Genomic DNA, 26,348 nt, shown 5'->3' with positions numbered 1-26,348 from the left:
CGGGGGCGGCTGCGCCCAGGCTCTGAGCACCGCGGGGCGGACGCCCAGCTCTGCGAGGTCCGCCCTGGACAGGGTGGGGACCCGGTCTTTCTCCGCAGGGTGAAATCCCATTTCCACATTGCCAAACTTAGGGAAATGAAGGTGGGACTCCCAAACCACCCCAGGTAAAGATGCGCCACTCTTGTTTTGACCAGTGTTTAAATCCTCTCATTGCCCAGTTAACTTGGGATTTTATTAGGCCTTTTCTGGATCATAGAATTATGGGGTGCGGGGAGGGGAGGCAGCAACTGATTTTCATACTACGTGACAGACATTATGACTTTATTTATTCCTAACACTCTTTTGAAGATGCTGTCATTCTCCAACTAGGTTCAGAGTCGTTACCAGCCCAGCTAGTCCTCTCTGGTTCTAAAGACAAGCCTCTGGAAATCCGTACTCTGTTTTCTGTCCCTATAAGTTTTTCCTTTACAAGAATATTGTATAAATGGAATCCTATAGTGTGTGAACTTTTGTTTTTGACTTCTTTCACTTATAATGCATCTGAGATTCCACTGTGCTGTTGTTACATGTATTGTTTCTTTTTTATTGCTTATTAGTGTTTCGCTGACTGGGTGTAACATTGTTTATCCCTTCCCCAGTTAAGGGACCATTGAGGTTTTTCTAGTTTGGGTGGCTTATGCATAAAATCGCTATAAACATTCATGTAAAGTTTTTTCTGTGACGTAAGTTTTCATTTCACTTGGGTAAATACTTAGAAGTGGAATTGCTGGGTCAGGTGGCAAGTGTCATTTAGCCTTATGAGAAACTGCCAAACTGGTTTCCAAAGTGGCTATACCATTTTGAATTTACATCAGCAATGTGTGAGGGTTCTGGTTAGGTCATAATCTTGCAAGCACTTGGTATTATAAAAAAAAAAAATCTTTTTAATTTTAACCATTCTACGAGATGTGGAGTGATATCATTGAAATTTTAGTTTGCATTTCCCTAATGACTAATGTTGAACATCTATATGTACTTCTGTGCCACTTAAACATATTCTTCTTTTACTGCTCATTACGTGGGAGTGCAGGGGGAAAGGAGCATTCTCTGCTGTCCTAATTCAGCCTCACAGGCAGGAACTATATCATTAGATATCAGAGTGGCACCTGCTCAGTGGCCTTGCCCTGCCCCTAGTGACAGAGTATCTCTCATGGTCTGGCCCCCTGATGTATTTTATTTCCTGCCTCTCTCCCAGGATAAGAAGGTTTATTTCTATTTCCTTCCTTCGGATGCAATGGGTCTTCATTAGTGCTCTAAAGATGATAGGGTTTGCTGTTCTTGCCCCAGAAGCTTGAGGTTAGTATTCGTTAGGGAAGATAGGGGAGAAGGATCTGAAGGAAGAACACTTTGTGCTTTTCCTATGTCTGCTTCTGTTCTCTTCCAGACTGGCACCAGGAGGATGGCTTTCTCAGAAGCCTCATCCTGCCCCTCAAATCTTTCTTGTAAGTACTAATGAGGTCTGTGGAGAAGAGCCTGCAAGTGGTTGCGAATTTTTCTGTGCTTCCAAGGTTCTATATTCTCAAGCTAGTCCATACTCAGCCTTTAGCAATTTGTTACAACTTTTAGATGATTTTTTGTTATTGTTACCAGATTATATAGCATTTAATGGTATCTGCCTCAGATAAGCAGTGCTTATGTCCTGCCTCTACTTTGATGTGTTTGTCTTTTCTTAGATTTCAGGTTATTTGGTTACCCTGCAATCTCAGCCCTCAGATTAATTTAAGAGAAGTGACTTTAAAGATTTTCTAGCTTTTTAATTTGTTGTAATAGTGGGAGAACTGCTTTTTCCAGTTTTCTAGGTCCCAAATGGAAACCTGAATTCCCTGATTTTTAAAAATTGAGATATAATTGACATATAACATTACATTAGTTTTAGGGGTATAATATAATGATTGAATATGTGTCTATATTGTGATATGATTACCACAATAAATTTAGAACCTTTTTTTAGTTTTGACTATTTCCTTTTTTAATTGAATTTTTAATAGGATATTGTAAATTTATATGCAGTCATAAGAGAAGTAATAGAGAACCTGTGTATACTTTGTCCAATGTACTTTACACTTTACATATGTACTTTATAGATAAAGTACATATGTAGCCTTGTACATCCACCAACAAAATCAAGAATACAGAACAGTTTTATAACCACTAGGATCCTTCATGTTACCCTTTTATAACCACACATACACCTTGTCTCTAACTCCTGGCAACTACTAATCTGTTCTGTTTCCAATTTTTTGTCATTCAAAAATGTTATATAAATGAAAAATATAGTATATAACCTTTTCGGATTTTTTTTAACTCATCGTATTCCCTATAAATTCAAGTTATTGCATGTATCAGTAGTTCATTCCTTTTATTACTGGGTAAGATTATATAGTATGTATATACTACAATTTGTTTAACCATTCATCTGTTGAAGAACATCTGGATTGTTTCCAGTTTTGGGCTGTTAGAAATAAAGCTGTTCTTAACATTTATGTACAGGTTTTTGTGTGAATGTAAGTTTTCATTTATCTGGGATAAATGCCCAAGAGTACAATTGCTGGGTCATACAGTTTTGAATGTTTTGTTTATAAGAAACTGCCAACTGGTTTCTAGAGTGGCTGTACCATTTTACATTACCACCAGCAATGTATGAGTGATCCAGTTCTCCACATCCTTGTCAGCATTTTACGTTGTCACTATTTTTTAACATTTCTGATAGGCATGCGGTGATATCTCATAATTTAGATTTACATGTCACTGATGGCTAATGGCGGTGAACATGCTTTCATATATGTATTTGCCAAATGCACATCCTCTTTGGTGAAATTTTGTTCATGCCTTTTGCCTATTTTCTAGTTAAATTATTTTTTACTGTTGAGTTTTGAGAGTTCTTTATATATCGTATATGCTTTTTGTTTATCAGATATGTAGTTTGCAAATATTTTTTTAACTTGTACCTTACCTTTTTACGATAAAAAGTTTTAATTTTGATGAGAAATTAGCAGCTATTCCTTAAAGTTAAATTAACTCAGAAACTGCTTAAACATTAGTTACCAAACCAAATACAACAAACAAACAAACGAACAAAAAACCGAAAAGACAAAAACAAAACCATAGCCTGTGGTGAAATCCTGTAGCCATTGGCTTTGGAATAGGAAATAAGAAAGAATGATATCTATCGTTTCCATTATTTAACATTATTTTGAAAAATCATGGCTGGCTAATGAAATAAATAAACAAAACCACCAAAAACAAAGGTAGAGACAATTTTATTTCCAATCTGTATGAATTTTGTTTTTCTTGCTTTATTACATTGGCTAGAATTTCTAGTACTATGTTGAATAAGAATGGTAAGAGTGGACATCCTTGTTTTATTTCTCAATGTAGGGGAAAGCATTAAATCTTTTACCATTAAGTATAACATTAGCTGTAGATTTTTTTGTAGATACTCCTTATCAAATTGAAGTAATTTTCCTGTATTTCTAATGATGAGTTTTTAAATCATGAATGTGTTGGATTTTGTCAAATGCTTTTCCTGTCAATTAATATGATCATGTTTTTTTCTCTTCTTTAGCTTGTTGATATGATGAATTACACTGATTAATTTTCAAATTTTGAACCAGTCTTTCACACCTGGAATAAATCAAGGAATAAATAACCACACTTAGTTATGGTATATAACTATGGTATATAATTCTTTTCGTGGGTTTTGGTTTGCTATTATTCTGTTGAAGTTCATTAGAGATAATGGTTTGCAGCTTTTTTTTTTTTTTTTGGTATTGTCTTTCATTTTAACATTTGGTACTGTCTTTCATTTTAACAAAATGAGTTGGGAAGTGGTTCCCTCTTTCTGTTGATAGAATTTGTCCTCTTGACAAAAGTTACAGAATAGACTGATTTCTGGAAGAGGCATTTTCCAGAACAGATTTTCTGGAAGAGATTGTCTTAAATTGGTATTAATCTTTTCCTAAATGTTTGGTATAATTCTCCAGTGAAACCATATGGGCTGGTAAATTTCTTTTTCAGGAACTTTTAGATTATTAATTGAAATTGAAATTTCTTAATGGTACAGGGCTATTCAAATGATTTCATGTTGAGTAAGTTTTGATGGTTTATGGTTTTTCAGGAACTGTTCAATTTCTTCAAATTTATAAGTGTAGTGTTATTTGTAGTATTCCTTTTTACCTTTTTAATGGTTCACTATTTCACTGTTGCTGTTGATTTGTGTCTTTTTTTTGTTAGTCTTGCTGGAGATTTATAAATGTTATTTTTTTCTTTCCCAAGAACCAGCTTTTTATTTTTTTTCACTGATTTTTCTCTTGTTTTCTTTTCAATTTTATTGATCTCTGCTCTGGTCCTGCTTTGGGTTTGCTCTTTTTCTAGGTTGTTGAGTAAGAAACAAAGATCATTGATTTGAGAACTTCCTTGTTTCTAAGGAAATCACTTAGCACTTATAAATTTGTCTTTCAGTACTCTTTAATAGTATTCCATATATTTCAATGTTTTATGTTCATTGCCATTTATTTCAATGTAGGTTTTAAAAATTCCTTTAAGAGTTCCTCTTTGACTTATCATTTATTTGCAAGTGTTTTGATTGCTTAATTTTGTACTTATGTTTTCCTGTTGTCTATTGTCTATTCTTGATTTGTAATCTGATATTGTTATGGTTAAAGAACATACTCTATATAATTTCAATTATTTTAAATTTATTTCATGATCCAGGATATGGTCCGTTTTGGTGAATGCCCCATGGATGATTGAAAAGAAATGTGTAGGTGAACACACAGTTTAAATATATATATGCCTTACTGTTAAAGTATACAGCTGAAACTTATTGGATTTCATTAACCAATGTCACATTAAAAAAATTAACTTGAAACTAATTTAAATAAATTTAAAAATAATTAATATTTAAAAAGAAATGTATATTATGATATTGGATGGTTATTAAATAGTTATATCTATTTACACTCCCCACCAGCAGTGTATGAGTTCCCACTGATCCTTTCCAACATTGGATAATGCTAGACATCATCATCTTTGCTTATTTGATGGGTAAAAATTGGTATCACCTGTAGCCTCAACTTTCATTTGCCTCAATATTAAAGAGGCTGAGTGTCTTTTCATGTTTATTGGCCATATGTATTTCCTCTTAAGTGAAATAAATGCCTGTGTATGTGAGAGAATTACTAATCTCTATGTATTGCTCTGAATTTCCCCAACTTGCAGTCAGCTGTGGCCAAGGGGGTTCTGGCCAGAGGGATATGAGTGCAAGAGTATAAGTCTCTTCCAAGTCTGGCACTTAAAAACATGCAGTGTGATCCTATCACTCTGCTACATCAACTTGAGAGACCACATGTTCCAGGTGGCATAACAAGATGGAATAAGGTGGCTCAAATTGCCCTACTTTCCATGAAAGTGGAACATCCTTTCTACATTTCCTTTAGTGTAGGATGTTTTGTGGTAAACTTTATTTCACCCTCATTTTTATAGTTTTGTTGGGTACAGAATTCCAAGCTGATCATTTTACTTTTTGATTTAAACAGACTATTATATAAATAAATATAACACAATTACTTCAGATCATTCTTCATATTGCATACACACAGACCAATGAATTTAATCTGAAACCTGCAGTTAATGAAGTGCATACAACTTCTCCTTTGCTGCCGCCTCAAATTTAACCACACAAACTTAGAAACTAATCAATCTACACTCTGATGTGACAAATGATTCAGACATATGAAAGTTCACTAAAACTAGATGCTAACATTATGTACAACTTTGTTAATGAAAACACAGAAGCAGCCATATTATTATTAAGATACATCGTTACTGGTAACTAGTTGTGTCCTAAGGGGCAGTATCAAGAGAATTTGTGCTGCAGAGAAAAGCTATACATACACACATGATGAGAAGATAAAGACCAACACATACATGTTTAATACTGGAAAATCACAGTCCTCCAAAATTTCTCCACATTTCAAGGAGACAGTTATTCTCTCAAAATCTTGAAGATTTAATCCTACTGTTTCTGGTGGTCATTGTTGCTGGTAACTCATTCAATTTCTATTTGATGATAACGTCTCTTCTTTGGCTGCTTATAAAAACTTCTTTGCTTATGATGTTGTGCAGGCCACTGAAAAATGTCTTAGATATGGATCTATTTACCCTGCTTGGGATGTTATATGTCTAGGATAAAAAGATTCAATGTACATAATTTTAAGAAATCACAATTATCATCCCCTCTAATAATGATCCTCCTTATTCTTTTTATTGGTTGCAAGGACTCTGATTAAATGTTAGACCTTTTCAACTTATCCTTTAGATCAGAGTAGACAAACTTTTTCAGTAAGAGATCAGATAGTAAATATCTTAGGTGTTCAGGGCCACCATCTGTTATGCCAACTGAATTCTGCCATTACAGCACAAAAGCTGCCATAGATAGTACGTAAATAAACAGATATGTCTGTTCCAATAAACTAAAAACAGGCAAACTGGATTTGACATGTAGGCTGTAGTTTGCCAAACCTTGCTTTAGATCTCTTAACATTTTTGCATTTTGATTAGATTCTAAATTTGTGTGGTTAAATTTTTTTGGAGGCGGGGTGGCAAAGGGAAAAGCTGTATGCACTTCACTGCTGACTACAGGTTTCAGATTATGTTCATTGGTCTGTGTGTATGCAATATAAAGAAAGATCTTTTGATTTTCCTTTTTGTCTGTGCTGTATCCTGGTATATTTAGTTGGATATATTTTCTAGCTTACCAATTTTCTCTTTAGTTGTTACTTAACTGTTTTAACCCATCCAATTGTGACTTTATTTCAGCACTTTCTAGATCTCTTTTTTTTCCAAATCTGCCCATTTCTCTCTGAAAATTTTATTTCTTTAAACATTTTACAAATAGCTGTTCTCCTCCAGTGCTAGGAGAGGGAGATGAAGTATTAACTTTCATTTGTTGTTTCTGCCGACTCTCACTCATTGTGTCTTGCTTTTTTCTAGCATTCATCTTTGCTCATGGGCTAATTTCTTCACCTTAATTTGTAGTGATCTTGTTTCTGCCTATGGCCAGCCTGGAACCTTGTCAACCTCTTTTTAAAAAATATTTAGTCTCTTATTCTTTTTTGTTGTATGTTTTGTTTGTTCAAGTCTGAGATGTGGAAATGCTGACGCTTTGTTAACAATAGCTAACAGGAAATATAGGATCCCTTTTCTACTCCAGCCTGCCTCTGCTGAAGACACTGCCGTCACCTCCTTGGCTGGATGCTGGAAGAGTCCTACGTGTGTATGGACTCAGGATGACAAGGCAGACTCTTTCTGTGGTTGCTGGGCTTGTGAACGCTGCTGTATCTTTTGGCTTTCCATATCTTTAAAATGTTTTTTAACTGTTTTGCATATATGGCTCAGTGGATGCCCCCTCTGACTTTACAGTTTCCTACTTGATATGAGAGTGTAAGAATTTCTTCCATGATTGTGATGTTTTTTTCTTGCCATTTACAGTATTTAATGGTCTTGTGAATGGTCTGGAAGAGCTGCTGGCCCTCTAGGGAGACACCAGTACTGACTGCATAGACCTGGCTCAGTTTCTTCTCTGTCTGGTGCTTTGCTGGCAAGCTTCCTAACATTGAGTGAAGCTAGGGGAGAAGGGGTTTCTGTTTGGTCATTATTTCCACTTCTGAAACATATTATCAGTTTATGAGCAAGATGTCTGCATGGTTGGGCTTTCCACTGGAAGAGGGACATTTTAAAGCCAGCATTTTGGACTGGTAGTCGAAGGCTACCAACTCATCCTGCAGCCACTACTCCTGGCATATCCTGTACAATGCCTGGCTCTCAAAACGTAAGTACTCACCCAGAGGAGCCTGGGAGAGCAGCTGCAGCAGTGGCTGCAGAAGCAGCTCCTCATCAGCCTCTTGAAGATCTTCCCCCAATTTTATGACCTCACCATTGGTCCATGCACAATTAGCATAACAACACTCTGCATCTGACGTCAAAGAAGCCCTACCATCTCAGCCTGGTATTGCTCTGCTCTCAACTAATTGTGGGGTGGGGATCCTGAGAGAACTTCGCAGCCTCTTTGAGACTTGCAATGCTTCAAAAAATAAGTCCCATACCGGACACATTTGTAATACTAGAAACAAAATTGGTAGGTCTCTAAATTTAAGTCTAGAACGCTACTGTGTTTAATTTTACTAACTTTTATAAATTAAATAAAGTGATTATAAATTTCTTATTGAGTGACAGCTATTGTAATTCAGAGGTTCAGTAAGTAAATTGTGGCAGCATAATTGAAAGTTCATCTAGAAAAAAATCAACCTCATGGTTCTCTACCTCATACCATACATAAAAACATCTTTAATCCATCTGGAATTTTAGTGTAAAAATTAATTACATCTGGATTTTAAGTGCAAAAATGTATAAAAATATTTTATCATGTTGATATAGGGGATACATTCCAAAACAAGCCATAATTTTCAGATACTATAAGGAAAATCCAGACATATGACTACATAAAATTTAAAATTTTAATGAAAAAAAGATAACAATTCTCAAAAGACAAATAATAGATTGTGAAAAAATGCTTCTAAACAAAAAAGCCAACATCTAAAAGAAAAACGAAGAGGCTATAAATTAATATGAAAAACAAACCAAAAGGATAATGACTAAAGGATTTTAGTGACTAGGCAAGTCACATGGCCAACAAATATAAGATAGTCAACCCACTGTAGTCTGGGAAATGCAAATTAAAGGAACTGATTATAATTTATTCATTCAGATTATCAAAGAATATGAGGACAGTAATATCTGATGCTGGTGATGATAATGGGCAAGTGTTACTTTCAAGCTTATAGGAATATGACCTGGTCTAATGTTTTTTGGAACAGTTATCTGGCAACATCTATTAAAATTAAAACTACATACTCCCTTAGACTATAACTTCTGACCCAGCAATCCTGTTTTAGAAGGTTTACTTTTCAGAAAGAGAAGCATGCTTATGCATGACTATATAAACGGGATATTTAGTTCAGCATTGTTCATAGTGTAAAGACTGGAATCAAACTGAATCAATATGATATAGCTATTCTAAGGAATGTTGTGCAGCCTTTTAAAAAAGAATGAACTAATCTATATCCACCTAAAGACCTAGACAGATGTTCATGATACATTATGAAAAATCAATTGCCAAATAACATGTATAAATGATCAAGGTTTTGTAAAAACAAGCCCCTCAAAGCCTGTACATGTCCATATGTGGATAAGCATAAAGAAGACTGAAAAATCCACAAGTTTTAATTTCTCAATAGTTGGGGTGGGGAGGAAAGAAACTTACTATCTCTACACATTATCTTTAAATCATATGTAAAAGCTTTGTAATTAAAAAATGAAATTATAAAATTCATAAATATAATATCCATGTATGTACGACTAGTAACATGATTTTTCGACTGACAAATTGACCTCAACTATTGACTTCTACACAATTATGTACAAATTAATAAATTGACAGCGACAATTAGAGACAATATTTATAACACAAAATGTTAACATCCAGAATATATGAAGAACTAAAAAGAAAAAGAAACATGAATTTTCATAAGTGACTACACTAAAAACCACTGAATTGCACTTTGAAAGGTGAATTGTATCTTAATAATTTCTTAAATTCCTATAATGAAAACATTTTTTTTAATGGGCCAAAAGTTTGAGGAGCTTATTTAAGGAAGAAAACCAAGTTTTGTTCTCCAGGAAAACCAGTTTTGTGCTGATAAATATCTAGAGGACGGATCACTGATGGTGGAAACCAGAACTGCTGAAGCAATGTCCCTGGGGAAGTAAGAAAAACTAGTAAGAGATTTGCCTTAACTGAGAGCATGGACAATTCATCTGTAGTAAAAGAGGGGAGAGCAGAGCATATGAACAGTGATGCTTGTAGATACGGTAGTGGAAGCTTGTGGAAATTCTTCTCAGGTCGTCTGTTATCTTAGTGAAAAAGAAGAAATAGATCATAGATTGATGATGGGGGAGGTGGTATTGATTGGAGGTCTGAACACAATGAAGATGAAGAAACTGCCTAGGGAGAGTGAATGGACTATTGAAATGTAAGATTTCTGGGCAGCATTAAGACTAATTGAGTTTATGCTCACAAATTTCAAGTGAGACTGGTTATCATGGCTGCATTTCTTTCACTAACCACAATTATATGGGTGCAGTGCAAGCAATCAGATTTCATAAGGATTTGCGTTTTGCCAAGTGACTGCAACAAAGAAAGGAGCAATGGAGTTGAGAATGTATGCAAGGGAATGATGATAAATAATAATGTACTATAAAATTTAGATAAGGAGAGCACTGAGGTCATGAAGGAAGAGGTACTGTGAAAAGGCACTAGGATTTAATGGATTGTAGGTCCTGGTAAGGTGTAATGATTGCTGGAGTTAAGGGAGTAAGCTAGAAAAGGACAGGAGGTAGGAGTGAGAGACCAAGGGTGCTTGAAATTGAGATCAAGGAAGACTTTTAGTTATTGGTAATGACAAAGAAGTAGCTAAGGTTGATTAGATATTAAGATCATTGTAAATGAGAGCCTGTGGGAGAGAGCCAGTGTTCAGTTAGAGTGGTGGCTCTCAAATTTTAGTGTGTATTAAAATCATTTGGAGGGCTTGTTCAACTATAGACTGCTGGACTCCACACTCAAAAGTTTCTGATTTAGTAAGTCTGAGAATTTGCATTTCTAAAACATTCCCACATGATGCTGATGCAGCTGGTCCAGGGACCACATTTCCAGAACTAAAGAACAAAAAGAGGAAAGAAACAAGCAAAAAGGTTGATTATACAGGGAATGTTGTTGATGACTGATTATGAATCTCAGAAAACATAATGAAAAAGTCTTAGAAGATAGGAGAGATGGGGACAGAGAAGAGGTCCTCATGAAACGAGGTTTTAGTTGAAGCTAATAAGGTACATGAAATATTCATGCACACAGTTATCAAAAATAAACTACATGGAAGAAGTTAAGAAAAGCCAATTATTTACTAAAATAGATAGATCATAATATAGGAAGGATCGACTATAAACTGATATTTTTCCCTGCTAAACTGACTTCAACCAACTTACCAAAAGTTTGTTGAGCATCTACAATGTGCCAGGCCCAGTACAGACTGAACAAAGGTTAAAGGTCAAGTCGCTTAAACTAAGCACTTATAACTGTATCATAGCTAAGGGCTGCTCCAAATGTTTATAGGAAAAACCCCAAGAAAGCCATTATGTTAAAGAGCTGGACTTTCTATTTTTAGATGTAGACAAAGACCACTGATTGATCAGTTTTATTAAAGATAGTTAAATAGAATATGTGTATTTGACAGAAGTAAATTCATATTTACTGTTATCATTCTTTCTCTTCAAAATGGAAAATTTCTCATGGATCTTAAAAGTATTACATAATCAATATTAAAAAGAACCAGAAAATACTGAAAAGAATAAAGAAAACGAAAAAAATACTTGTAATCCTATCACCTAGAAGTAACCACTATTTCAGATGTATCTTTCTATGATTACATATTATATATATTTATAATCTAATGTGTGTGTACATAGATACCTCATCTATCTATGATCTTTTACAAAAAACAACATAATGCATACTGTTTAATATATACATACAAATTTCTTGGTTAAAAATAGGTATAATTGAATATGTATGACTATCACTTTAATTCTGGCTGGTTAAGTTTCATGAAGGTATCACCATCATTTTAGTTACTAATGTTTTTTAAATGGCTGATAGTTTAACAATGGTTTTAAAAAATCATACAGATTATAAAAATAAATGAAGTCAAGGAAACTTTTTTCTTTCTCTCTATTATAGATACATACTTTGGATTTTTACTTTAGATGGCATCAGAATAGTGCCTGAATCATGTTCCACTTCAAGAGTCCAAAAAGTTAAAATACATGAAGCTGATACCCATAATTTATATATAATAGCAACTTGAGAATGATTAAACAAAAATATTTTATAGATTTAAATTTAAACAAGACTTACTATAATTAAGTAAAGATTTAAACATTCATTGCTATCACATATACATAAGAAATGCTGTATAATTTCCTATAGAAACTTACATACATACTATTTACTGTTAGTTATTTTGCCTCAAATTCAACATCTTTCAAACCATAAGTAATATTTTCTTTAAACTAAATTTCAATATAAATTTTGGATATAAAACCAGCAGAAAATCTAATGTAACCTGACACTCAAAGAAACCAAGTATTATTTGTTAGAGGTTCTAAATATTTTTGAAGGCAGACAAATATTTGTTTAAAAATTAAAAACTCAACAGGAACTTTTTTTTTGTACATTCTTTATATATTCTTCATTTTTAAACAAGCAGGGACTATCTCTTTCGGATTTTCATTGCTAAGACAGGGCCTATAATACACAGCAGACAATTATTTATAAAACAAATAACATCTGGGAACTTATTAAATTTTTAGGGATCCAATATTATAAAATTTCCTGTAAATCATGTCATTAAAAAATGAACATATACCTGTTAAGAAATGTAAAGTGAAAATTGTTTAATCATTTTAGAGCAGTCAAAATACAGCATAAGATTCGTATCTTGGTGTCTGAATGCAATCATTTTGCCATATGCATTTTAATCTTTTATATTATTCATTTTAAGTTGGTTAATTTAAAAACAGTTTTAATCAAAGTTGTTTTCAAACATTGTCATAATGTCGCTTTGCAGAGTCATATCAATGGTACCAGCCATCTGTAGGAAAGAAAATTTAAATATTACTTTAAAAAGTATGCCTTTATTACATGTATATAAACATGATTATACAACATTTGGAACAGATCATATACAATATGAATGCAACTTATTTAACATAACAAGATTGTCTATAATATCTTATTTCTGTGCATATGCTGATTTTTGTTAAAATATTGTTCCTGTGATAAATAAAAATTAAAACTTAAAAGAACTACGAACGGGTTTAACTTTTCTTTCCAAGTGAGATGAAACTCTCAGTGTTAACAGTGTTAATAAGAACATGAACTGGAGTACATTGTTTCATATATCTCTGTAACCAACATAATGTTAGACACATAAAATTATTTTCTTAATAAACCAGTATCTTACCTGTGTGAGAGAACTATAACATGTAATGTTAAAGCTATGGGCTTTCCTTGATTCTGCCACTTACTGTGTAACTTAAGGTAAATTATTTAACCAAGTTTATTTTATATGTAGATATTTATGAACATCAAACCAGATTGCATGTATAACATTCTGCAAAATGATGTTTATTAAATGTTAAGAAGCCATTAAAAATAAGCTAAAGTATATTATGCTAAGTGAAATAAGTCAGACAGAGAAAGACAAATATATGATTTCACTTATATGAAATCTAAAAAGCAAAATGAACAAATAAAACAGAAACAAACTCAGAAAACATTTTGATGGTCACAAGATGGGAGGGAGGTTGGGAGATGGGTGAAAGGGGGAAGGGATTAAGAAGTACAAATTGGTAGTTACAAAATAGTCATGGGGATGTAAAGTATAGCATAGGGAACATAGTCAATAATATTGTAATAACTATGAATGGTGTCAGATGGGTACTAGATTTTATCGGATGATCATAAGTTATATAAATGTCTGCTATCTTGACTATAATTTGCACTTGTGGAACTACTGATATGGCACAGGTTATTCTCTACACCAATTAACCTTATATACATGATTTAAATACTAATGTCTGCAGCTGATACCATAACCTGGATATTGCTTTCTCAGTGGTCCTAATATACACTTCAACCATTCAAATTTAAGATTAAAAAAAACTTGATCAAAAGAACTGGCATGAGGTAAACTCTTGGGAGCTTTGCTAGGTTTCAAGTTATTGCAGCTTTTTAGAGTATGGATCTGTCAAGTAGTAACAACGTAAGAGTTCAGGCCGTCAAAATGGTAGCTATCAAGCTGCTAGATGTGGCGTTACTAGTCAACTTTCAGTGGGTTCCAGGTCTAGTCAAGTTTCTGTTAAGTGCTTAGGATATTAAAAATTATACCAGGTTACCTAGTTAGGTTATTAGGTGGCAAGTAGGTTGCTGAGAAATCACTTATGGGTGACTGAAGCCAAGCCCTTGTGAATACCAACAGGTAAATTCCTAGGTCATTACAGAAAGACTTCTAGTAAAGTACTAACGAAACTTTAATAAAGGGTTCCTAAAAACCATTATAAAAAAGAAAAAGTAAAAATTTGCTGTTTAAATTCATTAAAATTAAGTAAAATTTATTAGCCACATTTCAAGTGCTCTGTAGCCATATGTGACTAGTTGCTACTATATTATGTAGATAAGGAACATTTCTATCATTGTAGAAGGTTCTATAAGGCTCTGCCATATGTTACAACTCCACTAATTACAAGTTGTTTCTACCTTCGTATTATAAAATAAGCTGACAAAACGTTTGTACATTATTTCCTAGGAAATTCATTTGTATTATAATCAATACTACAGCCAAAGCCAATGGCTTTTCTTCTTCACAAAGTAGTGTTCCTACATGTCCTAGGAATTCACGTCTTTCTCAGAATTACAAAAATACCTGGCACCCAACAAGGTTATATTCACAGCATCTGGTGTCAATGAAGCAAGAAAGCAGAAAAATATGATCCATAAAGAGGAGACTAATTAATCAATTGAAACCAATCTGAAACTAAAATAGATGTCAGAATTAGCAGAGAAGCCCATTAAAACAATCTTGATAACTGTATTCCATTTGTTCAAAAGTTTAATAGAGATAACAAAAAATATTAAAAAGATCCAAATTAAGCTCTGGAAATGACAACTACAATGTCTGAAATGAAAAAAATGCACTGGATAGACTCTATAGCAGACACTGAAGAAAAGATTAATGAATTTATCCAAAATGAATGGCAGAGGGAAAAAAGAATTTAAAAATTAAAAGAGCAGCACTGAGCTGTGGGACAACTTCAAGTGGCCTAATACACAAGTAACTGGAGTCAATAAAAGGAGAAAAAGAAAAACAAAAAAATAAAAGAAATAATTCCCCCAATTTTTCCAAGCTTGATGAAAACTATAAACATACATCTCCAGTATGATTAACGAAGGACAAGAAACACGAAGAAAACAATTGCTGAAACCAATGAAAAATAAAACTGTTAAAAGTGGCCAAAGGAAAGTCATATTTTATACAGAGAAACAAAGACATCAAATTTCTCATGGGAAACAAAGCAAGAAACACAGTGAAGGGATATCTTTAAAGTATTGAAAAAAAATTAACAATGTAGAATCTTATATCCAGCAAAAACATATTTTATAAAATGAAGGTAAGTTGAAAACACGTCTACACAAAACACTGCACACCAATGTTCAAAGCAACTTTATTATACTTGATTTAAGCAACCAAGCTTATAACATCTTGGAAGCAATCAAGACAGCTATTAATACGTGAGTGGACAGACTGGAGTACATCCATACAGTGGATTCTTTTCACAAAAAGGAAATGAACTATCAAGCGACAGAAAGACACAGAGGAACCTTAAATGCAAATTACTAAGTGAAAGAAGCCTATCTGAAAAGGCTATATATTATATGATTCCAATTATATGACATTCTGGAAAGGCGAAACTATGGAGATAGTAAAAAGATCAGTGGTTGGCAGGGGTTCAGGAGAGCAAGTGAAGAAGCATAGGGGACTTTTAGGAAAGGGAAATTATTCTGATGGTGCTATAATGGTTGATGTATGCCCTTATATCATTAGACATTTGTCAAAACTCATAAAAAGTATAACACAAAGAATGGACCCTAATGTAAATTATGGACTTTGCCTCATAAACTATGGTTGACAACGTTGTGTCAATGTTAGTTCACAGATTTCATAACTAATGTGAGATGTCAACGGTGGGGGAGGTTGTATGTTGATGGAGGGGAGGAGAGGAATATGTGGGAACTCTTTGTATTTTCAATTCAATTTTGCTCTGAATATAAAACTTAAAAAAAAGTAAAGTCTTTTAATTAAAAAAAGGCCAAATAATGATATTCTCAGATATACAAAAATTGAAAGAATTCATCACCAGCTGACTCATACTACAAGAAATGTTAAAAGAAAGTTCTTAAGAGAAAAGGAAAATTATACCGTTTGGAAATCTGTATCTAAATAAATGAATGAATAGCACTGGAAATGGTAACTATATAGGTAAATTTCTTATCATTAAAAGTTTTAGAGATAATTTGACTGCTTAAATAATAGCATAAAGTCTAGGAGGTCAGAAACAGAAGTACACCATTGGAAAGCTATTTACTAAACATGAAGTTGTATAACATAACTCAAAGGAAGATTGTGATAAGCTAAAGTATGTACTATAAACCTAAAGCAACCACTAAAATAACAAAACAGTTACTAATAATAAACCAATGAAGGAAATAAAATGGAATCATAAAAAATACTTAATCTAAAAGAATGCAGAAAATAGATAACAAGAACAGATGAGAAAAGAAATGTCAAGATGAAGGATTCAAACTCAAGATTTTAATAATCATTTTTAATTTAATTGTGTAAACACTCCTATAAAAGGCAGATTGCTTTTTCTTTTAAAAAAGCAAGACCTCACTACATGTTGCCTGCAAGAAACTCACTTTAAATATAAAAACATGGGTTAAAAGTAAAAGGATGAAAAAAATTTTATGCTATGCCAACACTAGCGATAAAAGGTGAAGTGGTTATATTTCAAGGTAAATAATATTACCAAGAATAAAGAAGATCATTTTATAATGAAAAGAGATCAATTAATCAAGAGGACAATCCTAAATGTTTAGATACCTAATAACAGAGCTTCAAAATACATGACATAAAATAGATGGAATTTCAAGGATAAAAAAACAGGTTTACAATTATATAATCATAGATGCCAATACTCCTCTCTCAGTATTTGACAGAACAAGCAGGCAGAAAATCAGCAAGAATATAGTAGACTTGAACATCACTATCAACCCACTTGGCCTGTTTAATACTCTACCCATTGGCAGCAGAATATACATTCTTCTCTAGTGTACACAGAATATTTACCAAGGTAGACCATAATCTGGGTCATAAAACATGTCTTAATGAATTTTTAAAAATTCAAGACAGACATTGTATGTTGTCTGACCACAACAGAATTCAATTAGAAATCACTAGCCAGAAAATACCCAAATTATTGGAAACCATTTAGTTAAATAACATACTTCTAAATAATCCATGGATAAAAGAAGGAAACAATTCTAGTTTTTAAAACATTTTTTGCATATTAGGACTCCTAAACACAAGTCAATTTATTTTTCTTTCCAGTCTTATTAAAATATAATCAACATAATGCAAGTCGACTTCTTCAGCTAGTGTACAACTAAAGAAATACTAACCTGGGATAGATGGCATATCTTTTAACCACAATTCATAGGTGGTTTATAAATTTTTCAAGAGTAATAACAGTAAGTGATAAATCATTTTACTTCTGTGCCAGGCATTTTCCTATGTGCTTAATACAAATAAATTCATTTCATCTTCACAATAGGCGTTATTATTCCCACTTTATAGATAACGAAATTGAGGCACAGAGAGGTCTTTTGACTATGAAAATTTTATTTTAGGCCCTGATTTTAGAACCTGATCCTCACTAAAGAGGTAACTCCACTGTCACTGAAAAACTACCTCAAATACATCTTTGAACATGGGAAGACACTGCTTTGTTAAACCTTTCCTTGTTAGATTGAGTAAACTAAAATTAACTTACTGCTTCTCTCCTCCTCCGCTCTTGCTCTTTCTCCCTTGCTAAATTACGGTCTTTGAGAAGCCAGAGTTTACACTTGTCTTGAGCTTCCAATGACTGTTGATGTTCTTTCTGCTCCTCTCCAAGGCACTTGTTTTGCATCTTATTTGAAGAAGATTCTAGAGTGAAGCCAGAGTCCCTGAAAGAAACAATAGAGCTCAAAATAGATTTCAAGTTCCTTAAAAGTTATTACAAAGATGTCATTAAATGACATCTATAAAGCAGTGTTCTATATACTCCTTTTCATATGTTATAACATTATTTATAAGCTGTATTTTTTATGTCAAATTTTACATAGGGAAATCTACACTAAAAAGAAGGTTTTGGAAAACTTTGACCAATGTACGCCATTATCTTCTTATACACATGGAAACAACATTAAGACATTTCTAGAAAATCATGATATCTTTATAATTTAATGATATTAGTATCTTTACTAGCCTAATCAATAACTTATTTCCTCTTCAAAGCAGACTATCAATTTAGAAATTTAGCATATTTTAAATACATGTCTAGATCTCCCAAAGGCCCCCTTTAATCCAGTAAATTATAGACCTCTGATTTTCTTGAAATACTTTTGGTTCCTTTGTATTCTGTTCCAGATGTTTCCGTATTAGTTCTTGTGTTCGAGCTTTAACTTCCTTTTCTATTGCTGCTTTTCTAAATTGGTTGAAGAGCTCATCTGAGGATTTCAATACACCTGAAGTTTTGACTGGTTTGCCTAAACTTTTCCAAGAGTCTGCATTCTTGATCTTTATATCCTAAAACAAATATTTGATTCAGTCTATGTCTACAAATGTCAACTAAATTTGGAAAGAAAACAATATTTTTTGGTATAGTAATAGATCAAATTAAAACTCCAAAAACTTAATGTAATTTTACTAAACTTACAAAGATTACTAAAGTCAGAAAAATATAAAAATATAAAAAATAGATAAGCTAAATTTAATTATCTAAGACCAAATTAAAATAACATGCTTGACAATTACATCAATTTAATGTAATACAGATATTAAGGGTATGACACCTGCAAAGAATATAAAAATAAACTAGTCACTGTAATGAAGATATTTATGATCCTATAGGCAAAATAAAGCAAATATACAAATGATTATAAGAGGCAAAGTAAGATGGTGCCATAAGAATAACACAGTATATGCTGAGAACCCTCTGACATAGCTATTTTTCCTTTCTTTGGTATGAAGAATAAATTAGCTGAATGTGACAACTCTTCTTAAATAAGATATACCACAGTCTAGATCAGCACTGTCCAACAGAAATATATGTAGTTTAAAATCTTCCAGTACCACATTAAAAAGTTTTTTTAGAAGTAAAATGTTGATATTTTATTTTAACCAAATATACCAAAAACAATATTAACAGGCAATCAATATAAAAGAGTGAACATAATTTTATATTTTTTCATAATAAATTTTCAAAATTGGTGTTCATTTACAATACATCTTGACTGAAATACTAAATTGATTTGTAATCAGATTTCATAAAATTCAATTGAAAAAGTAGATATGCATGATCAAGCTGTTTCAAACATACTTAAGTTTCCTAATAACTGGGCATCAATTTTTAAATTTAAATTCATTAAAAACAAGTTTCGAAACTTAGTTCCTCAGTTGCACTACCCATATTGCAAGGGCTCAATAACCATATGTGGCTAGTGGCTACTGTGTTGGACATTGGGCATTAAGACTTGATGGCCCTTTTTTGAATGCCACATTCTTCAGGATAGATCATACATTACACCAAAAGAGAAGTTATAATAAATTTAAGACTGAAATTATATCAAGTAGCTTTCCTGATCACCATGGTATGAAAATAGAAATAAATTACAAGAAAATTGGAAAATTCACAAATATGTGGAGATTAAACAACATGCTACTAGACAGCCAATGGGTCAAAGAAGAAAAAAGAGAAATAAAGTACCTTTGGGACAAATGAAATGGAAATACAATATATCAAAATGTATGAGATGTGGCGAAAGCAATTTTAAGATGGATATTCACAGTGATAAATGCCTACACATCAAGAAACTAGAAACTCAAATTTACACCTGAAGGAACTAGAAAAAGAAAAACAAAGCCCAAAGTTAGAAGGAAGGAAATAACAGATCAGAGCAGAAAGAAATGAAATCAAGACTGAAAGGAAAATAGAAAAAAATCAATAAATTGAAGCTGGTTTTTTGAAAAGATAAGTAAAATAGACAAACCTTTAGCTAGACTCTCCAGAAAAAAGGACAGAACTCAAAAACAGAAATGAGAGATGTTACGACTGATACTACAGAAATACAAAGGCTCATAAGAGACTAATATGAACAATTATACACCAAAAAGCTGGACGCCCTAGAAGAAATGGATAATTCCTAGAAATGTACGCCTTACCAAGACTGAAGCATGAAGAAATAGAAAATTTGTACAGACTGATCACTAGTGAGGACACTGAGTCAGTAATCAAAACCCTCCCAACAAGCAGAAGTCCAGGACCAGGTGGCTTCACTGGTGAATTCTACTAGACATTTAAAAGAATTAACACCAATCCTTCTCAAACTTTTCCAAAAAGTAGAAGAGGACAAAATATTTCCAAACTCATTTTATAAAGCCAGCTATTATCCTGATACCAAAATGAGATAGAGACACCACAAGAAGAGAAAATTATAGGTCAATATGCCTGATGAACACAGGTGCAAAAATTCTCAACAAAATATTAGCAAGTCAAATTCAACAATACATTAAAAGCATTATACACTATGATCAAGTTGGATTTATCCCAGTGATGTTGCAAGGATGGTTTAACATTCACAAATCAGTCTATGTTATATACCACATTAACAAAATAAAGGATAAAAATCATATCATCTCAATATAGATGCAGAAAAAGCATTTGACCAAATTCAATAGCCATAGATATGATTAAAAGTCTCAGCAAAGTGGGTATAGAGAGAATGTATCTAGACATAAGGAAGGCCATAAATGACAAACCCACAGCTAACATCACTCAAAAGTGAAAAGCTGAAAGCTTTTCCTTTAAGATCAAGAACAAGACAAGGATGCTCACTCTTGCCACTTCTATTCAACATAGTATTGAAAGTTGACCCTTAAACAACAGGGCTTGAATGGCACAGGTAAATACAATAGCATAGATCAATTGAAAAAAATCCATGTATAAGTGCACCTGTGTAGTTCAAACCCATGTTGTTCAAGGGTCAACTATATGTAGAAAACCTTAAAGACTCTACCAAAAAATTGTTAGAAATAAATTCAGTGGTGTTACAGGATATAAAATCAATATACAAAAACCCATTGTATTTCTATATACTAATAACAAATTCTCAGAAAGAAAAATTAAGAAATAACCCATTTACAATTCTACCAAAAAGAATAAAATATCTAGGAATAAACTTAACCAAGGAGGTGAAAGACCTGTATACTGAAAATTACAACACCGATGAAAGAAGGGGAAGAATACAAATAAATGAAAAGGTATTCCATATTTATGGATTAGAAGAATTAATATTGTTAAAATTTCCATACTATCCAAAGCACTATGCAGTTTCAATGCAATCTCTATCAAAAATTAAATGGTATAACAGAAATAGAACCCTAAAATTTGTAATGAAACCACAAAAGACCATGAACAGGAAAAACAATCTTAAGAACAAAACTGGAGGCATCTACTCTCTGATTTCAAACTTTATTATAAAGCTATAGTAATCAAAATAAAGTTGGGAAAACTGGACAGACACATGCAAAGAAATGAATCTGGATCACTGTCTTACACCACATAAAAATTAACTCAAACTGGATTAAAAACTTGAATGAAAGACCTGAAACTCCTAGAAGAAAACATAAGTGGTAAGCTCCTTGATGTCTATCTTGGTGACCATTTTTTGGATTTGACACCAAAAACAAAGGTAACAAAAGCAAAAATAAATAAGTGGGACTACATCAAAGGAAACCATCAACAAAATGAAAAGGCAATGTACTGAATGGGAAAATCATGTCTGATAAGGGGTTAATATCAAAAATACAAATAACTCATACAACTCAATAGCAAAAAAAGAAAAAAGTCAATCTGAAAAATGAATGGGCAGAGGATTTGAATAGACATTTTTCCAAAGAAGACATATACATAGATGGCCAACAGGTACATGAAAAGGTGCTCAACATCACTAATGATCAGAGAATTGCAAATCAGTATTAAACAGTTTCTAGAATTCTCAAAAAATTTAAAAATAGAACTACCATATGATATAGCAATCCCACTTCTGGGTATATAGACAAAGGAAATAAAATCAGGATCTTGAAGAGGTACCTGCACTCCCATGTTCATTGCACTATTATTCACAATAGCCAAAATTGGGAAACAACCTAAGCGTCTATTGATGGATGAACGGGTAAAGAAAATGTAGTATATATACACAATGGAATACTATGTAACCATTAAAAAGGAAATATTGCCATTTGTGACAACATAGATGGACCTTGAGGGCATTATGCTAAGTAAAATAAGTCAGACAGAGAAAGACAAACACCATGTGATCTTACTTATACGTTGAATCTAAAAAAAACAAATAAATAAACAAAAAACTCGAAACCCAAAAAACCAAATTCACGGATCTGGTAGTTTACAGAGGGGTTTGAGGAGTAGGTGAAATAGGTGAAGGAGGTCAAATGATACAAACTTCTAGTTATAAAACAAATAAGTCCTGGAGATGTAATGTTCAGTGTGGTAACTACAATTAATAATACTGCATTGTATATTTGCAAGTTGGCCAGAGATGGAATCTTGTAAGTTCTCATCAAGAAAAAAGTTTGTAGCTATGTGTGGAGATGGCTGTTAACTATCATGGTGATCATTTCACAGTATATACAAATATCGAGTCATTATGGTGTACACCTGAAACTAATATAATATTGCATGTCAGTTTTATCTAAAAAATAAAAAATGTTAACCTGCCTAATTACAGCAAAAAGATTATGCAGTACCTATATACCAGTGGAAAATTTTTTTTGATTATTGTCTCCTTAATAATTATACTTGATTACCCTTTTCATACATTTCCATGAAATATTAGAGAGAGACTTGTCCAAGGCCCCAGATAAGGCAAAAGAAAATTTACTAGATATATCCACAGGGCTTTAATTTGTCCTGAAATAATAAATGGAGTCAAAACATCCCTCCCTCACCCCTGCTATACGTACAAAGACCTTCATCAGTAGTCACCCAATTTTGCTTATGAAATCTTTTCTATATGTTGTCAAAAAAACCTGTTTTCGTTCCTAGCCATGGAATGGGCTAAATAGCAGTTCCAGAGTTCATTTGACTACTCAAGTCAGTTAAAGAATCTTAACTTCAGATAAGAGATTTGAAACAGAACAGGTAATACCTGATAGTATATTTAATAGGAAATAAAGGGAGGATGAAACCCTGGTCTTTGGCTTTGTGCTTGAAATTTGTTTAATTGGAATGAAATTTTGGCAAACTCTAAAAGAGGAAAGTTCATATGTGGGTTTGGAATACAGGGAAGTTTTTCAGGTATCCCAGAGGGGAATAAGAAGACTTTGACAGGCAGAGATGAGGATGAAAAGCATTCCTCACTGAAGAAAGAATATGATTGAATTAATTACTAGATGTGGCTGGCAAGAAACAAGTTCAATTTCAGTGAATTACAAGGCATATAGCTAAGACTAAAAAGCTAGGTTGGAGTCATAATGTAACTGTTTAATCTTCATTTTGGAGTCAAAGTTGGAAACTATTGAAGGTTTCATACAGATGAGTAATAAGATGAGAGCAATACACGAAGAGGAACAATGTGAGAATGTTAAAAGTGGAATGGATTAGAGTGAAGAAGGTTTCAAATTAGTTGGAATAGCTATAACGTTTAAGAGCTCAGATTGAAGGCAATAAGGCCTGGTTTACAGGGAAGGAGTAAAAAAGGAGACATCTTGGAAGTAAAACCCAAAGAATTTAGCAACTCCTTGGCTGTAGGGGACTGAGAGTCATCAAAAATAATAAAAACTTACAGGAGATAAGGTTTGGAGATATAAATTTGAGACTATAACTGAAACATAGTGGATGTTCAATTGGGGAGATATAGCAGAAGACCCTGGTTATCACCCTATCAAGACTTTAGGAGGGAGGCAGCAATTTTAGGCCATTGGTTCCTCTGACAGGGCAAATTACAAGGATAGGAGAATGGCTAGAAGCTAGGTAAAATTAAGGTGTTGGTTCTTAACTGTGTGTGACTCTCTTTTGTCCAGGGAAGACATATGGCAATGTCAATAGCCCTTTTTGGTTGTCATATGCGGGTAGGGGAAAGGGTGTTACTGGCATCTCATGGGTTGAAGTTTAGGTCCCTGTTAAGTGTCCTACAAGGCACAGGCCTACCCCCAACAAAGACTTATCCAGCCCCAAATGCCAATAATGCCAATAAGAAAGCCTGGTTTAAGATGTAAACATGTAGTGGAAAAATAAGACAAAAAGAATTAGTTATAGAGATAACAGGCAAGCTCCACAGTAAATGTTGAATGAAAGAAAACTGAGAACAGAGATAGATGAGTTGGTCTTGGCAAAAAGGTATACCTTTTCTTGAGGCAGAAATAAATAAGAGAAGAACAGCAAAGCTAGGACTTCTGAGTAAAAAGATAAGAGGTTGAGAGTTGAAATGTTTTGTTTTAATCCTAGCTCTTATTTGGGCAACATGCTTGAACCATCTGGGTGAGCTTATTTATAAAGATTAATTCTCAAAGATCTCTTCTAGCACCAAAATTCTGGAGCCTCTCTTTTCAAAAAGTGAATGCACTGCCGATAGTGAGGAAGCAAGGGCAGGAAATAATATCAAGAATGGAAACAGTTTGTTATGAAGAGAACAAGCCACACAATCCCATTCTTCCTTTGGCTTTCATTTCAACATTTTAGTTTTTATTACGTGATAGGCATTGAGAATAAATAGAGTAGATTTATGTCACTTTTACCTATAGTACAAACTTCACTGGTATATACTTGCTATATACTTGATATTTTGCTGCCAATTTTTGCTATAATCTCTTTGTCCTTTTAGAAAATTTTATTGTTTTCAAACTTTGTTTTGGGTCAGACAAAATTACAGTTTTGGTAAATTAGAAACAAAGATTATAGCACATATTTAATATTAATTTTAAATTAATATTTTATTTAGACTGCAGTACTTCTTGCTATCTTAATGAGGATGGATGACACTTCTGTTAAAACAAAAAAAGAATACATTAATGTTGGCTATCAGAAGAGGAACTTTTTAAATGGTTCTTACCAATAACAAAAAACTCAAACCATTAATCTTTGATGATAACGATTATTAGCAGAGGATTATATAAGAAAATAAAAGATACTAAGAAACACAAAGGCCAAAGTGTATGTATGTTCCTCATGGTGAAATGTTAGACATTCCTAAGTGTGCCCAAACAATAAGATTTGTTCTCTGAAGTACCTGCAAAGATAAAAGAAAGGAAGGGAAGAAGGGCAGAAGACAGGGAGGGAGGGAAGGAAAAAGAGGGGATATGTAAAGATCTTCATAGTCAGTTTCTGAGAATTATACTCAAATGTCTTGAATAATACCTGATGTATCTAAATATTCCAAACATCTATCCTTGTTGAAAGAATGATCAGTGTGTGGTTTGAGATTAAGTGCACAAAAGATTCCATTGGGAAATCCCCCACAACAGAGTCTAAAAGGTAGTTTTATAACATGCTTTAAAATCAGGATAGCTGGCAAATACCAGCATTATAGAATTTACAATTAAATACAATCATGGAAACTGATGGTAGAAGGAAGGAAAAGGGTGTTGCTTTAAAAAAAAAAAAAAAGGCAAAAATTAGGTTTAGAGATCCAAAATTTCATTCAAGTTAGGGCTTAAAATACCTATTGTGCCACTTCCACATTTGACTTTAAATCCCTTCAAGATTCGTGAGAAAAAATAACATTACTCTTACCTTCTGCACAAGAACTTGACTTTCAGGTTCTAACACCACTGTATCATCACCAGACTGATGCATCACAGTTAGGCCATTCAAGCGTTGTTCAGAATCACCTAAATGCACACATTTTTATAATAGTATAATCAAGATATTTCACCTTGCTTGTTCAGAATTTGACTTTTTCCTCCCTCTAGGTCAGAAACTATGAAAACAAAATTACAAATTTTTTGATGCTTCTTAATTGAAATTTACCTCTTAATTTACCTCCTCTATTTTTCTTTTCTTTATTTGTTCTCCTTTATTTTTTTGGTGGTGGTGGTGGGGTGTCAGCAAAATATAGGTGACATTCTGGCTCACCTACCAAAATCTACTTTATCTGTCCCCATGGTACAGCAGTCCTCCAGTGTATACACTGACCTCAGCTCCAAAGATTAGTCTTTGTTAGAGCAAGCCAGTCATGGTAATCCTACCTTCATACCAGTGAGTCATTTGGGAAAGAGAAGGCTTAAGCCAACGTAGGA

At 33.2% G+C, this 26,348-nt stretch overlaps 1 protein-coding gene and 1 pseudogene across 1 annotated transcript in view; both read right to left on the bottom strand.

Annotated features, from left to right (window-relative positions):
• Positions 1-7,323: 7,323 nt before the first annotated feature.
• LOC102893926 lies at positions 7,324-8,014 on the bottom strand (annotated as a pseudogene).
• Positions 8,015-12,593: 4,579 nt separating this feature from the next.
• Positions 12,594-26,348, bottom strand: part of BRDT (bromodomain testis associated) — a 40,083-nt gene continuing 26,328 nt past the window's right edge. The window contains exons 15-18 of the mRNA XM_006919478.2: positions 25,843-25,940; positions 18,415-18,620; positions 17,824-17,998; positions 12,594-12,803 (exon numbers count right to left, since the gene is read on the bottom strand). Coding sequence (XP_006919540.1) covers positions 12,735-12,803; positions 17,824-17,998; positions 18,415-18,620; positions 25,843-25,940 — 548 coding nt within the window. The 3' untranslated portion in view covers positions 12,594-12,734. The remainder of the gene's footprint in view (positions 12,804-17,823; positions 17,999-18,414; positions 18,621-25,842; positions 25,941-26,348) is intronic.

The sequence above is a fragment of the Pteropus alecto genome, unplaced genomic scaffold, assembly GCF_000325575.1.
Source record: "Pteropus alecto unplaced genomic scaffold, ASM32557v1 scaffold25, whole genome shotgun sequence".
In the NCBI taxonomy this organism is placed as follows: Eukaryota; Metazoa; Chordata; class Mammalia; order Chiroptera; family Pteropodidae; genus Pteropus; species Pteropus alecto.
This window is presented reverse-complemented; position numbering and strand designations above follow the sequence as displayed.